General features: G+C 36.7%; 1 protein-coding gene across 2 annotated transcripts in view; it reads right to left on the bottom strand.

The window, feature by feature from the left end:
- Window positions 1-16183, bottom strand: part of ARFGEF1 (ADP ribosylation factor guanine nucleotide exchange factor 1) — a 123670-nt gene that overhangs the window by 54897 nt on the left and 52590 nt on the right. For both annotated transcript variants that reach the window (XR_009246092.1, XM_058668712.1), the window contains exons 8-9: window positions 3423-3598; window positions 2208-2341 (exon numbers count right to left, since the gene is read on the bottom strand). Coding sequence is in view for 1 of the 2 variants with exons in the window: in XM_058668712.1 (XP_058524695.1) it covers window positions 2208-2341; window positions 3423-3598 (310 nt within the window). In the remaining variant the exon portion in view is untranslated. The remainder of the gene's footprint in view (window positions 1-2207; window positions 2342-3422; window positions 3599-16183) is intronic.

The raw sequence follows: 16183 nt of genomic DNA on the forward strand, positions 1-16183 counted from the left end.
AAGAACAGAAATTACAAAAAGGAGACCAAGAAAGAAAACTGAAATACCATTAAAAACTCAATGAGTCTTAGAAAAGAAAATCATTCACTATAGAAACCATACAGAACCTCATTTGGAAAAATAATAATGTTCTAAAGGCAGAAAACTGATTTGAAAGGAATATCAATATCAACCCTTAACAACCCTTATGATCAAGTAAAAAAAAAAGGACATGAAGTAAAATTTTCTAATATTTGATTAAACTCCATTGGGAAGGCATCTTTAATGAAATTAATCCTTTGCAACACTAAAGCCCAGCAGTTTCCCAAATCCAGACTGCTGTTTCTCAGGGTTCAATAGAACAACTCACCCCACACTCATCAAAATCTGCATCTCCCTTCTTTGTTTCTTTCAAATTTGGGGAATTTCAAATAATTCTCTTGCATTTCTAACACTATTTCAAACGATAATTTTTACTATTCAGATGGAAAAACACCTGAGGCATTTAAAGGTGACATTTTAAGATCATGGCAAAATTATTTTCAGTAATAACATCAAATTCCTAAGTTACTACCTTTTTAAATTATGTGTTCATCTATTCAGAATGAAATATCAAAACTGCCAACTTTTGTATACTTTTTATACTATAAAGTATAACAATGTATTCTTTCAGGTTCTTTTTTTGTTTTTAAAGGTATGTTTGATACTTATTCAAGAAATATAGAGGGCGAACAAGAGCAAACACACTCCCATCTGCAGGCTCACTCTCCAAATGCCCGAGGCGGCCAGAGAAGGGCTGATGTGGAACCCAAGCCAGGTCTCCCTTGTGGACGGCAGGGACTCAGATTCACAAAGGACCATGCTGCCTCACAAGGTCTGCATTAGCAAGCTAGACTTAGACTAATACAGAAAACGGGCTTCTAGGTCTGTATCTTCATTGTTAGGCCAAATGCTCTCCCCAAGATTTTAGATCTTTATAATAAAGAAAAACCAACAAATTATATTGTCGACTCTCAGAATGCGGACTTACAAAGATTTTAAGTTTTCATGTTTTTAGCCCTTCATATTTCTCCATGAACCAGAACAATGTAACAAAGCAAACTATATAAAATGTAATGAATCAACTTTGCACAAATTTATAAGCTTATAATAACTGTCTCTAATATTCTTGTCTCTATCATTCCAGTTGGCACTTACAAAATGAACGACTTTGGAATTGTTTGTTTTTGAAAATGAGAGAGAAAAATCACTCCCAAAGATGATTCACCCTACAAATTCAACAGCTTAGGACTGGTCAGGCAGAAACTGGGAGCACAGAACTCAATCAGGATCTCCCACAATTGTGGTAGATCCAGCTACGTAAATGCCTATGAAAGCATGCATTAACAGTAAGCTAGAACCAAGGTTTAGATAGAGCTGGAACCTAGTAATTACACTAAAGGATGCAGAGAACCCCAGTGGCATGTTAATCATGGTACCAAATGGACAGCCCACAGCTTTTTCAAATCAAGGCAGTGATGCTCCCATTTCTTCCCCTTTCATCAGCACCATTTTCTTAGTCGCTCCGTTCTTCTCCAGAGCTGCCTCTCTAGAAATTCCTTATAACACCGTCATGACACAACATTAGAGGCAGGGCACTCTGCTAACTTTAACTCATTCATAAGCAGTCATTATTTATACTTTTAGCTATAATGAAATGAAAGCTTTTTGGCCTCTTATGGCTCAGAAAAACAGTGCTTTCCTAAGTGTTTCATAAGTATGATAGTAATTAGATAAGTGAATCATATCTCAAAGTATTCCCTTTTCCCTATATACAAAAATAACATCTTATGGCATTTTGTCAGATCTTAATGAGTACGTATTACCAGTCATTATGGCCTTTATAATTTATTTTGGTGCTATTACCTTTTGACTGGCAGTTTTCAGAAGCCTGAAAAACAGGGCTACATTAACTCCAAAGTTACTTATAATATGGAAAGAACATACATGTATCCATTCATGCAGGATGAACTGGCATTGTTTTATAATCCTGCATATTTATAAACCTAGCATGTGTGGGAATGAATTATTTTTCAGTACATCTTTTTAATTAGGAAAAAAATCTCCCTATTCCAACAATTTTTAACTCTATGGGTAAGAACAATAAAAATCCAAATACTATCTTTACCTTAACAGTAAGTTTCAAATTTAGTGATTTCTGTTTATCAAGCAAACAGCTAATGACTTACTTTGGATCAGGTGGTCCATCTGACAGTGGTTTCATCGACAGTTTACACAAAGACCTGAATACTAGAAAGGCATCCTTTTGTAAAATGTGGGAAAACTTAGCACCAGGTGAGGGTCCTGAAGAATTTCCAGATTCCTAAATAAGTTAAAATACAATGAAAATCAATTAATCCTCCAGTGTAAAAATCATTTGAACCTTCTAGTAGTTTTATTCTGCTCATTACCATGTGAGGTGGTATTTTCTCTACCTTGTAGAAGAGAACCCTAATGAGCAATATGCCATATTGTTTTTTCTTTAATCTGACAACACTATTTTCCCACCCAACAATAAATACCTTAAAAATGCCTTCTTCTAAAATAGTACTTCCTTGTCACTATCACATGGTGTTCCTATTAGTTTACCTGACTGTACTATTACTGACAAAAAACTAGAACATAGTACTTTGACATTTGCCCAAAAGCCTAACTTGTGATTTTTACTACCTGTCACTTGGTTATTTTAAGTTTTTGTCTTATTTTTTTAAATACTCTAAGAAGTCATAAAGGCAGTAGAGACTGTCTTTATGTGAACAGCAAATCAGTAAGGCCAGAAAAATCTACTCTTGACTTATGGGCACTGATTTAGGATAGAGAACTTTGTCTAAAAAGATAATGATGGGGCTCGGCAGCGTGGCCTAGTGGCTAAGGTCCTCGCCTTGATCCCATATGGCTGCTGGTTCTAATCCTGGCAGCTCCACTTCCTCTCTGTCTCTCCTCCTCTCAGCATATCTGACTTTGTAATAAAAAAAAAATAAAATAAAATCTTAAAACAAACAAAAAAAAGATAATGATGAAACCACACAAAATACAGAGTAGGGGAGGGTGGAGAAGACGTACCACAACTGTGGTACTGAATGCTTTGTAGCTGTTAACAAAAGTTGAGATAAAATTCTCTAGATTTCTAAGTTTTTACACAACAATACTAGAATTATGTAAATAGGTGGAAAAAAGTTCTCTCAATGTAATTTCCACAGGTCAGAGATGTAGGGAAAATACAAACACACCTTCAAAGTTAGAAATATTGGTAGCACCCTATGACATGAATAAAATGTATTAATCTATACAGTGAGCAAATAACAATTTTTTTTTTTTAATTTCCAAAGACAGAAATCAGCTACCATCATCAAATAGAAATATTCATTACAAAGTTTGGCTTCTCACTTGGACCCCACTGGTACCTGAGTATCATTGGAAGAGACAGACAATCTGTCATCGGGTAAGGATGGTGTATACACAACAGAAATTGGTGTTCCTGGAATTCCATTTGCTTGAATATGTTCACTGTCGCTCCCATCCTCTAAAGTTCCAATGTTCCCATCGGTATTTGCATTTACGGTTGTACTTTCTCCCATATCTAAAATGATAATTTTAAAAAATGAAAATATCTCCTACACAACTTAAGTTTACTTAAAAAGAGAATTTAAACTGAAACAGTCGAACCATAATGCTGTGGTAATGAAATACAGTCAGTTGATGAAAAGCTAATTAGGATTTGTCAAAGAGAAGCTTAAGTTTTTGGTCCAGAATAGCATTTACTCACTAGGTTCTGACTGATGTTAATATCTTGAACAGATAACAAAAGTTTGCTTAAAAAAAACTTACTGTAAAAAAAAAAAACTTGTGTAAGAAGTGCTGGGAAATATGTTTCTTTATTACAGCTTTATATTGCAAACAGTCACTGAGTTTTCCAGTGATTCCAAAATTTATCTTATCATTTCATTCCTTTTTGGAGTAATACCTATTAGCAACACAAAATGATGCCCTGAAAAGCATTAAGCATTTTTTCATCATGTCACTGTGAGTAATCATAGTTGTAACAAATATAAATGGAAACAACTTCTGGTTGAATAAACATAGGCAATGCAAATAACACCAAGTTCCAGAACTACTTTAAATGATACTAAAAATAGGTTGCCTTAAAAAAAAAAAAAAAAAAAAAAAAAAAAAAAAAAAAAAAACCACGTAAATGATTTCCTCAAAAAACAGCAAAATAGAGGTTAATATATGGTAACTGCAGTTAAGATACCCCCATATTTCAATGCATGGATTCCAGAACTAAATCCACAATTTCAGCTTCCTAAGTAACACGCACCCTGGGAAGCAGCATGCCCCAGTGACCCAGGTGAGAGCTGGATTTAGTTACTTGGCTCCCAGGTTTTTAGCAAGTGAATCATCATACAGACAGGCGTTTTCTATTTTTCTTATTCTGGCTCTTAAAAAGGAAAAAGTTAACGGAAAGCACATTTAATAAGAAAACTATGCACGGATTTAAAAACCTTTTTGCACTAAGATGTACTCATACTGATTTCTTATAATAGATCCTACCAGGACCTAAATACAGCAACAAGAATAAGACATAAGTCTGAAAAACTCTCCTATCAGAGCAGCATAAATTCTCCTAAAACAATGCAAAAACAAACATCAAACCAATGGCGAAAGCTGAATGGAAAAATGATGAAACCATCTATGCTTTACAAAAAATTTATGGGGACAATGCCCCCCCAAAAATTAATGTTAAAAATGGATAGCACATTTGAAGAAAAGAGGAGACAACACTGAAAATGAAGCCTGTAGCAGCAGAATCCACATCAATCTACAAGGAAGATTCATCTTGTCCATGCCCTAATTGTAGATAATTCACAGCAGAAATAGCCACAACAGACATCTCAACTGAGTCAGATGACACAACTTGGAATGAAAAATTAAAGTGAAATAAAATTTCTGCTTGATGGGTGAAAAAAGGCTGAGCCCAGATCAGCTGTAGAGAATAACAACGCTTTTAGTAGAAAATTTCAAGTGGGTTCAAGGATTTCTTCCACCAATGGAACAGACTAGAACCATAGAAATTAATCCATGCATTTACAAACAACTTTCTTTGACAAAAAAGCTAATATATCACTCTCTGGAGAAAAGACAGTACCTTCAACAAATGGTGTTTGGTAAACTGGATCTTTGCAGAGGTGTGTAACAATGCCCTTATGTTACACTCTATACAAAAAATCAACACACAATGGATTAAGAGTCTAAATCTAAGACCAAAACCATGAAATTGGGCCCGGCGGCGTGGCCTAGCAGCTAAAGTCCTCGCCTTGAAAGCCCCGGGATCCCATATGGGCGCCGGCTCTAATCCTGGCAGCTCCACTTCCCATCCAGCTCCCTGATTGTGGCCTGGGAAAGCAGTTGAGGACAGCCCAATGCATTGGGACCCTGCACCCGCGTGGGAGGTCCCGGAAGAGGTTCAAGGTTCCCGGCTTCGGATCGGCGCGCACCGGCCCGCTGCGGCTCACTTGGGGAGTGAATCATTGGATGGAAGATCTTCCTCTCTGTCTCTCCTCCTCTCTGTATATCTGGCTGTAATAAAATGAATAAATCTTTAAAAAAAAAACAAAAACCATAAAATTACTATAGCAAAAAACACTGCAAGAAATTGACACAGGCAAAGCCCCAAGAAGTGCAGGGAGTAAAGGTAAAACTTAGACAAGTTTAGAAGCTTTTGCACAGCAAAAGAAACATTCCACAAACAGGCAGGAGCTGGTGCTATGGCAAAGCATGTAAAGCTGCCACCTGCAGTGTCAGCATCCCATATTGGCGCCAGTTCAGGTCCCTGCAATTCCACTTCAATTCAATTCCCTGCTAATGTACTTGGGAAAGCAGTAGAGTATGGTCCAATTGCTTGGACCTCTGCTCTCATGTGGGAGGCTGGAGTAAGCCTCTTGATTCCTGGCTTCAACCTTGCCAAGCCCTGGATAATTGACGTCATTTAGGTGTGTAGCCAATACATGAAAGACCTAACCCCCGCCTCCACTCTCACCCTTAACTGCAATCCTGTACTTATAGCAGCAAAATCCACAATAGCAAAAACATGGAAACAACTCAGAGGCCCATCAATGGATAAGTAGTGGCACATTTACTCTGGAATACTACATAGTCAAAAAAGAATAAAATCCTACCAGTTGCAACAAAATGGTCCCAACCAGAGACCATTATGCTCAGTGAAACAAGCCAATCTCAGGACAAATATCAACGTTCTCTGATGTAAGGCAACATTCATACAAAATAATATTAGGTGAACACATATTCTCATGCACAAACTGAATAATGGAGACGAGCATACCAGGAAGTGCAGAGACACTGCAGTATGCATCTCTACTCCTGAATAAAAGATTCCCAGTGAAACAGTTAAATATACCTTGATGAAATCATACTAATTTTTCTATTTTTGCCTATATCTACACTAATTTGAGTCCTAAAAGGCAAAACATTACACTTGCAACTTACTAAAGGACTATACTAACTGTAATAATATGGGGGGTGTGGGAAGGAATATGAGGAGGGAGAGAGAATATAGCAAGGAGAGAATTCCTGTATCTCCAAAAATGTATTATGGGGCCCAGCATGGAAGTCTAGTGGCTAAAGTCCTTGCCTTGCACCTGTCGGGATCCCATCTGGGCACCAGTTCTAATCCTGGCATCCCTGCTTCCCATTCAGCTCCCTGCTTGTAGCCTGGGAAAACAGTCAAAGATGGCCCAAAGACTTCCTACCCTGAACTTACGTGGGAGACCCAGAAGAAGCTCCTGACTCCTGGCTTTGGATCGGCTCAGCTCTAGCCATTGCAGCCACTTGAGGAGTGAACCAGAGGACAAAAGATTTTTCTTTCTGTATCCCCTTCTCTCTGTATATCTGCCTTTCCAGTAAAAATAAATAAATCTTTTAAAAATGCATTATGAAAAATCATTAAAAATAAACCTCTTTCAAATGAAAAAAATCTAAGTGAGAAAAAAATGAGGCAACCAATGGAAAGGAAAAATATTTACAAACTATACATCTGATAAAGGATTAATATCCAGATCTATAAAAAGCTCAAGAAAGTCAGTAACAAAACAATCCAGTTATGAAATGGGCAAAGAAATGAGCAGTCATTTCCCAAAGAATGAAATCAAAATGGCCTACAAACACATCACACAATGCTCAGGTTCATAGCTATCAGGGAAATGCAAATTACAACCACAATGAGGTTTCACCTCACCCCAGTTAGAAAGGCAAGGATGTGAGGGCAAAAATCATACTAATACACTGTTAGTGGGAATTAAACTAGTACATCATTATGGAAGACAATACGGGACTTCCTCAAACATACGAAAACGGATCTATCATATGATCTGGCCATTCCGCTCCTGGCAATTTACCACAAGGAAATGAAATCAGTATACCAAAGAGTTATCTGAGCTGCCATGTTGATAACAGCTTAATTCACAATAGATAAGATATGAAATCAACAGATGCCCATCAACTTATGATTAAGTAAACTGTGGCATATATATACATATATATGTATACATAGAATGACTAATAATCATAAAAAGGAATGAAATACTGTCCTTTTGCTACAAAATGGATGTAACTGGAGACCATCATGTGTATTTATTTTTTTAAATAAAGATTTACTTATTTTTATTGGAAAGAGAGTTACAGAAAGAAGGATCTTCCATCTGGTGGTTCACTTAACAAGTGCTTGCAAGAGCTGGAGCTGAGCTGGTCTGAAACCAGGAGCCAGGAGCTTCTGCCAGGTCTCCCACGTAGGTGCAAGGTCCCATGACATTGAGCCATTTTCCACTGCTTTTCCAGGACACAAGCAGGGAGCTAGATGGGAAGCGGACAAGGACAAGAACTAGCACCTATACAGAATCACGGTGCATGTGAAGAATCAGCCACCTAGCCATTGTGCCATTGTGCTGGGACCAACACCACTATCTTTAACTGTATCTTTAATTGTATCTTTCCTGATTTGTGGTAACTAATATACACACTATTTACAAAATGTAATATATAGGAGCAAAATTGACGGTTTCAGATTTCATTAGGTTGGAGTATTGCCCTGTCTATACTTTTAAGGAACAGTGTTTTTCTACTTAACTACTTTTTAATTCTTTAACAGAGGATTTCACTTTTGATTATAAAGTGTTAAGTATGACACTGTAAAAATTAAAGGAAAAGAGGAAGGAGGAGGGTGAGGAAAGGACAGGAAGTATGATTACATACTTGATTCTGTATATGTGAGATACACAAATTTTGTTCCCTGTATATAAATAATTCTCCAGGAAAAAATAAATTCTTGGGCCCAGTGGCGTGGCCTAGCGGCTAAAGTCCTCGCCTTGAAAGCCCCGGGATCCCATATGGGTGCTGGTTCTAATCCTGGCAGCTCCACTTCCCGTCCGGCTCCCTGCTTGTGGCCTGGGAAAGCAGTCGAGGACGGCCCAATGCATTGGGACCCTGCACCCGCGTGGGAGACCCGGAAGAGGTTCCAGGTTCCCGGCTTTGGATTGGCGCGCACCGGCCCGTTGCGGCTCACTTGGGGAGTGAAAACATTGGATGGAAGATCTTCCTCTCTATATATCCGGCTTTCCAATAATAATAAAATCTTTAAAAAGAAAAAATAAATTCTTCCCAGAACTGCTAACAAGAAATGAAACATGGCTTTTTCCGTATGACACTGAAAACAAAAAACACAAACTAATAGGTACACAGTTGGCTTTAGCAAAAAAGGACCAACAAGCAAAGATTATGACCATAATTTTTTGGAGATGTCCAGCCATTTTACTTGTTCACTTTGTAGAGGACCACAGCATGCTAACACCTACCATAAGGAGTGTTTTCAATGAATTTTCAGAGATTTTAGCAGAAAAATGTCCGGGAAACTTCATGAAAGAATCCTTCACCGTGATAATGTTGTTGTTGTTGTCACTGTTCTCACCCAACAAGCACTACTTCCTGAGTTTTGGTGAACCTTTGGTTACTCTTGCACACTGCTTGCTGATTAAATGAAGTATTTAATGATTAAGTTTCCTAACTTAGTAAATAGGGTAGAAGTGGGAAAAACAGCATCCTAGCAAACTAGAATCGAGGCAATAAACACAGAAGAAAAACTTAATACACCAGTGTAACCTCCTAATGTACTAGACTCTGATTCTGTTCTTATGAGCTACTTCTAACTTTAAGCCTGAATTAAATGAGTATAATCTAAGACTGTGACAAAGGCTGGCACATAGAACCAACCAAAAAGTCTGATGGAATCCAAAAAGGATCTATCAATAGACAGATAGATATTGTTTGCAACACTTAAATATACAAAGGTTCACTTGGCTTAAGCTAGTGTTGACAACACAGCAATCAAGATGGGGCCACACAGCCCAAGGAACATACCTTACTTAAGGGAGACATCTGATTCACAGTCAGCTATCAGCTGGGAAATGAGGTCTAACTTCATACTGAAGTTGCTTTACAGACTTTGGAAAAGAAGGCCTCACGAAAAATGGAAAAGATTTAACAACGACCAAGAGTGCCCTTTCTAGATCAGATCTCAGATTTCTACAAATAGGCAGAAATGTTAAGATTACAGCTCAAAAGTAAAGACAGTGCAGAGCCATCTAAGCCAAAGCTTCCTAGTGAAATAGGTTTTGTAAGTGGGACACTTATAATTAATATTCTTGGTGACATATGAATAAATGCTGCATCAATAAACAAGATCAAAGGGATATGAAAAAGGAGCAGAGAGAGAGGAGGCTCTTAGAGACAAAAGTCTAATAAAACGAAAGTCACACTGGTCAAAGCAACAGAATGAACATTATTGAAAAGTATTTGCATAAAGGGAAAACTCTTGCTAACTTTCTTCTTGAATGTAGAACCTTAATATAAAATAGTGGAAATTAGATAAGATCACTAAAGTAATAAAGAATATGATCTATAATACTCAATTTCTGCATAATCAGTTATATAAAGGAAGAATGTGAAGTATGTGGTAGAAGCAACAGTCAATGAACTAACAGAATACCTGACTACAATGCTGAAAATGGCATGAAGGACAAACTGAACAGCTTTTTAAAAAAGTAAAATCACACTGCTATGTTTAAATATATACCAAGAACCAAAGTAATTTTTAATAAAGTAGAAAATGAAGAAAGCTCATCCATTCAATCCCAAATTTACAATTAAGAGAACACTTCAACAACACATCTATTTCGGACATACCATATAGTTTATTTAATGCTCAACTTCATTTTTTTATGGTGGTCCTTTATATAGAAAGAGGGACACAGTGAATTAACTTGATAAATATCCTCCAGCAACAGTAATCTCCGGCAGAAGTGGAGGGCAGTACCAGTGGGGCCTTCCTGGCCCTAGTCTGTGCTACTTCTATTTCCCACGTACTCAGATTCCCAGGCTCCCTGCCTTCCGGGTCACTCTCCTTGGGAGATGTCCCAAAAACACTTGAAATGCTATGGATGTGATCTGACCAAAGCAACCTGAATTAGTACCTGTTATTTGTTTTTTTTTTTTTAAAGATTTATTTTATTTTTATTACAAAGTCAGACATACTGAGAGGAGGAGAGATAGAGAGGAAGTGGAGCTGCCAGGATTAGAACCAGCAGCCATATGGGATCAAGGCGAGGACCTTAGCCACCAGGCCACGCTGCCGAGCCCAGTACTTGTTACTTGTTAATTCTATGTATTCATTAGTAGTATCACGGTCTTGGGGGTGTACACCTCACTGTCTCATGGATTTAAACTTGGAAAACACTAAAAAGTCTAAGACAGACGGTGAAATTACCCAGACATCGACTTCTTAAAAAATGATGTTAGCAGCCTGTCATTTTTCTAATCATTATTTTCTATTCACTTGAAATCATGAAGTATTTAAAATGTGTAACAAAAGAGAATAGTAAATCCTATGCACATATCACTGACATTTACTAGCTGCTGAATTTTTATCCTATCTTTTTCAGAGCTGCTCAATTCCGAGTGCACCATACTCTGGAGCAGAGTTTAGTGTTGTGGCAGAGTGGGTTAAACCACGCATTGCAATGCCGGTAGCCTGTATCAGCCCACAGTTCATTCCCAGACGCTGTTTCCTATCCAGCTTCCTGCACTATGCCCAAGAAAGCAGCAGATGACAGCCTAAGCGCCTGGCGTTCAGGCTTCTGGCTTCAGTCCCTAGTGACGCAGCTACTTGGGGAATGAACCAGCAGACTTCGACCTTCCCAAACCACTTCACTCTGCCTTTCAAATAAAATAAACCTTTATAAAATAATTAAAAATAAAACAAGCTGGACCATTTCCATCATTATTACTATTTAACATTTTCTGAAGGTTCTTCTCATTGTAAATCAACAAAAACGAAGTATAACAACAAGAAAAGCTCATTACTCACCTAGAAAATCAAAAAAGCAAAATGAAAAGCATTTGGAAATTACAAGTTAAGAGAATTAAAAAGGAGATGAGCACGGAAGAACAAGTTGTTTCAACAGTCCAGTCCAAAAGAAAGACTGAACCAAAATATTCAAAAAACAAGAAACAGTTTAGCAATAAATTTTCAAAAAAATCAAAGAAAACAGTAAAACTTTACTGAATGACAAAATATTTGACTAAATAAACACGGTTCTGGGTAAGACTCACTACTGCAAACATCTTCCCAAGTTAACTCATAAATAAATACTATTTCAACTACTAACTAAACTTTACCTTTGCAATTAATAAACTGGTATTAAAGGTAATGTAATAAATCTATTTTAAAAATTGGAAAGAGCTTCAACTATGAAGATCAAAATATACTATGAAGTCAAAATATGTTATATAATTCAATACTAGCAGAGAACAGTTAGCTCAATGTAACTGTAATGCACTCAAATTCCAAAGATAACTGAGGGTAAGACTAGAATTTTAAATTAACTGAAATTTAGACTATTAGTGACAACTAACTATCCAATTTTATTCCATAGAGAAAAATAAATTGGGTATGACAGTTCAAATGGCTAATATTCTGCCTTGCAAGTGCTGGGATACCATATGGGCACCGGTTTGTGTCCCAGCTGTTCCACTTCCATCCAGCCCCCTACCTATTAGGAGCATGGCCCAAAATAGAGGATGGGACCCTGCCCCCACATGGGAGACCCAGAAGAAGCTCCTGGCTTCGAATTGCTCAGTTTCAGTGACCATTTGGGGAATGAACCAGCGAATAGAAGATCTTTCTCTCTTGGCCTTTCTCTAGATAAATCTGCCTTTCAAATAAAAATAAATCAGCCCATACATAAACTGACAATATTTGCCCTACAAAATAAAATGACAGCTCTTATGGTTAGACAGAGCAAATAAAGAAATGCAAAATAAAACAGTGACACACCTTTTACTGCTGAAGTTCCATTACATCAGTATACGTTAAATCTCTATTTACTTTGATCAATATATTCCTTCCTCATAAATTTATCTAAAGAAAAGTACATAATGATGTCTGTAATAGTAAGAATGTTATCACATCAATGTTTAAATAGAACAAAAAAACTGGGAATAACCTAAATGCTAGCACTAATATGTTTTTAAATAAAGTATGAAGTATCAGCACAATGAACTGCAAACTGACAGGAAAGGACAGCAATATGCTCCATGTTAACATATGAAAAGAACACATTTTAAAGCAGAAAGCAGCTTATTTCCATTTATATTCAAATACATGTATTCAGGCATGCATAAAAAAACATTTTTAAATGGTACGGTAAAACACACCATAATAAGGTCAAAAGGCTTGGGTAAATAAACTGACAGAAAATATTTGTAAGATGTATCACAGAATCCTAACATCTCAAGAATCATTGAACACTGAGAGACAAAAGAAGAAATGTTACAAAAATGAACACAAGACATAACTAGCTGACTCAGTGAAGATTTACAAATGGCTCTCTATAAATTTCATTACCAGAAAAACAAAAACTAAAACTGAACACACATTTTTTCCCCTACCAGGTTGACAAAATCCAAATTTTATTCTCTGGCAGTTGTAGAGAAAAAGGCATTCTGACACAATATTGCTAACAGGAAGCCGTCTTAACACCTATGAAGGAGAATTCAACAGGCAACATTCACTCACTATTTCCAATAATCCTGTAGGAATTTTCCCTAAACACCCATGAACATAAATGATACAGATTCACAACATTATTCACAACATTAATTCTAAAAGCAAAACAGAACAACCTACAAACTAGGTTACTTCCAAAAGGTAAAGGAAAACAGATAAATTTAAAATCCAGGAAGAGTTTTTTCATAATACACATTTTCCATATACCTTTTGGAAACCCTTCACACAACAGGGGACTGGTTGAATAAACTATAGCTCCACATAATGGAGCACTACACAACCATGAGTAAAAGCTTTATGAATTGAAATAGTGATTTCTAACACATTGAGAAAAACAAACAACATACACACACATACAGAGTACCAAGAAGTGTGATGAAGGAAATCAGAAGACATACATATATGTTATTTTTTAGGAAAAACACAAACATGCACATGCATGCATATCTCCTCACCCCCCAAAATACACCAAAGCCACACAAAAGCCAGTCAAACGATAACCTACAGAAGATGGGTCAGAATGGAAAGGACTGGAAGGATGGAGTTCTCTGAGTAACTATTTCATATAATTTTTGCTTTCCATCATGTAAGTAGTCATTTTTATTTGAAATATTAAACAAATAGCTAATAAAAGCAACATTTTAAATTAACACTCATTCTACATTTTAAGTAGGAAACATTCTGAAAGCACACAGAATTACAACAAATTCCTAAACTTTAATACACTGGTTTATTTTTGATTGTTTGGAAACTGAATTTTCCACATGGGTAAAGTGAGAAGCCAATGGGAAACACAGTAAAATAAAAACAAACCTGTGGTACTGGCTATAATGTAAACTACCAACATGAAATTGGGATTGTCAACTTCCCTCTGCCCACTTAAAGGACCTATAGGTAATAACATGTCTATAGCAACACGTACAGGTAGTAAAAAGATGCTGGTCTCTGAAGAACAACCAACCCAGCAAAAAGAATAAGGACACCTTGGAGAACTAGCTGATTTCAGGAATAGGGTAAATCAAAGCTTTGAAAATGAATCTGGAACACCTAACTGTACCAGAAATCAGAAAAAAACACTAGATTAGTGGAATCACATCAAAAGAAAACAGGTATTATTTTTAAGATTCCTACTGGTTAGACGAATAAAAACAATGCGGATAAAGGATTCTAATATATCAGTAACAAAAAAATTCTTGAGCCAATGGTATTAACTTTTAAAGGAAGGTGGAAGAATTCATTTTCTGCACAGAAAAATGTCAATTAACATCAGATGTAGAAAATCACCTCAACACAAAATCTGTATTGTACCTCAATGCAAAATCTGAGTGAGTCATTGGGTACTAAAATCAATGAGTGAAAGAATCTTCCAAAGGTACCACTCCAACGTTTCTTAAATACAAAAGAGAAAACATTCCGTTTAGACACAGTAAGCAGTGTAGTCAACCTTCTGAACCATGACTGATTTTACCACTAATAGAGGGTAATAATGTGTCACGTAGAAATGTGTATGATACAATATGAATTTTCAATATCTATGCAGTATTCTTCATGGATATATATTTAATCTATGCATGGGGAAACCATCAAATCAAACTGAAATGTGGATCACTTTATAAGACAGGATATCTTAGCTGTTTCAAAAAAGTGGATGTCATGAATGTGAGTGGTACAAAAATTTGTGTAAATCTAAAAAGATCAAACAATCGGGTCCTATAAAAAAATAGAGGAAAGAAAAGGGAAAAGGGAAGAGAAATGGGAGAGGAGGGGGAAGGCAACGGAGGGGGCAGGCAAGGCACATTTGGGGACTTCTGGGAAAACTTAACTACACATTAGATACTGCTGAAACTTAATTTTCTTAGTTGTGAAAACGTTAATGTGGCTATGTGCAAGAATGTCCTTATTTATAGAACATACATGAGGGACTTCACATCTCTGTTTTTATAAAGGCCCAAGTTGTAAACATTTAAGGCTTTAACAGTCATTCGGTCTCTATTTCAACTATTCAACTCTACCTCTTTGCAATAGCAGCCACTATTACAGACTGCAAGAAATTGAATGAGTATGGCTATATCACAACAACATTCTAGCTGTAAAAACAGGCAGCAACGCAAACTTCGTTCATAGACCACAACTGACCAATGCTCTATTTGTACTACTGGATTCTCAAAGAATGTACTGACATGTTTGCATTCTTTCTTCCCTAGCTATAATTTTCATTTTTCCTGTTTTTAATTAACACTGCCCAAGATTATGGTCTTGTCTTTGGTCTCTCTATCCTACCACTTAATAATGTCATTGCTTCAACTATTAATTTTAACAAAGACTCCCTTTAATAGTATAGGCTTTGATATCTCTAGGGCCAGAACTTCATTTTTCATTACACATTTCACCAGAATTTCCAGAGGGACAAGCTAATCTTAAAGACACCTTAAAGACACATTCATTATGTGAAAAGTTAATCTGTTTTTTCCAAGCAAGTTCTCCAAAACGATCCAACAGTATATAGTGTCACCATTACCTATCCATTACAGACAGCAGGAGACCACCTGCGTAGAAAAGAAATCTCAAAGCTTGCTTGAGGCTGCCTATTTAACCATAATTGGCACCTGGTAACTTTTTTCCAGAGTTTCTGCTACTCACAAAACTGATTATAGAACGGCCAACTAATGCTAAACTGTTGGTACAAATAATTTCTTTATATTGAGTATCAGCATTCCGTCTGGTTCTCTAGATTACTGGTATATGGTAGGCAAAGAGTGCCTATATGACAACCCCCAACAAAAGCCCTGCTCTGGGTTTCTAACGAGCTTCTAAGAGGATATTTCACAACTCAATGCTAGAAAAATCATGAGAATCCTGACTCTACTGAGGAGCCTTGAAATGGCGTGCCTGACTTCCTCTGAATTTTACTTCATACACCTTCTATTCTTCGATGATTCTGCCTTATACGCTTTTGCTGTAATAATCATAGCACTGACTAGAAGCAGATGCTGAGTCCTTGGACTCTCCCAGTAAAATCACAAGATCTTGAGT

Source organism: Ochotona princeps, chromosome 9, assembly GCF_030435755.1.
Source record: "Ochotona princeps isolate mOchPri1 chromosome 9, mOchPri1.hap1, whole genome shotgun sequence".
NCBI lineage: Eukaryota > Metazoa > Chordata > Mammalia > Lagomorpha > Ochotonidae > Ochotona > Ochotona princeps.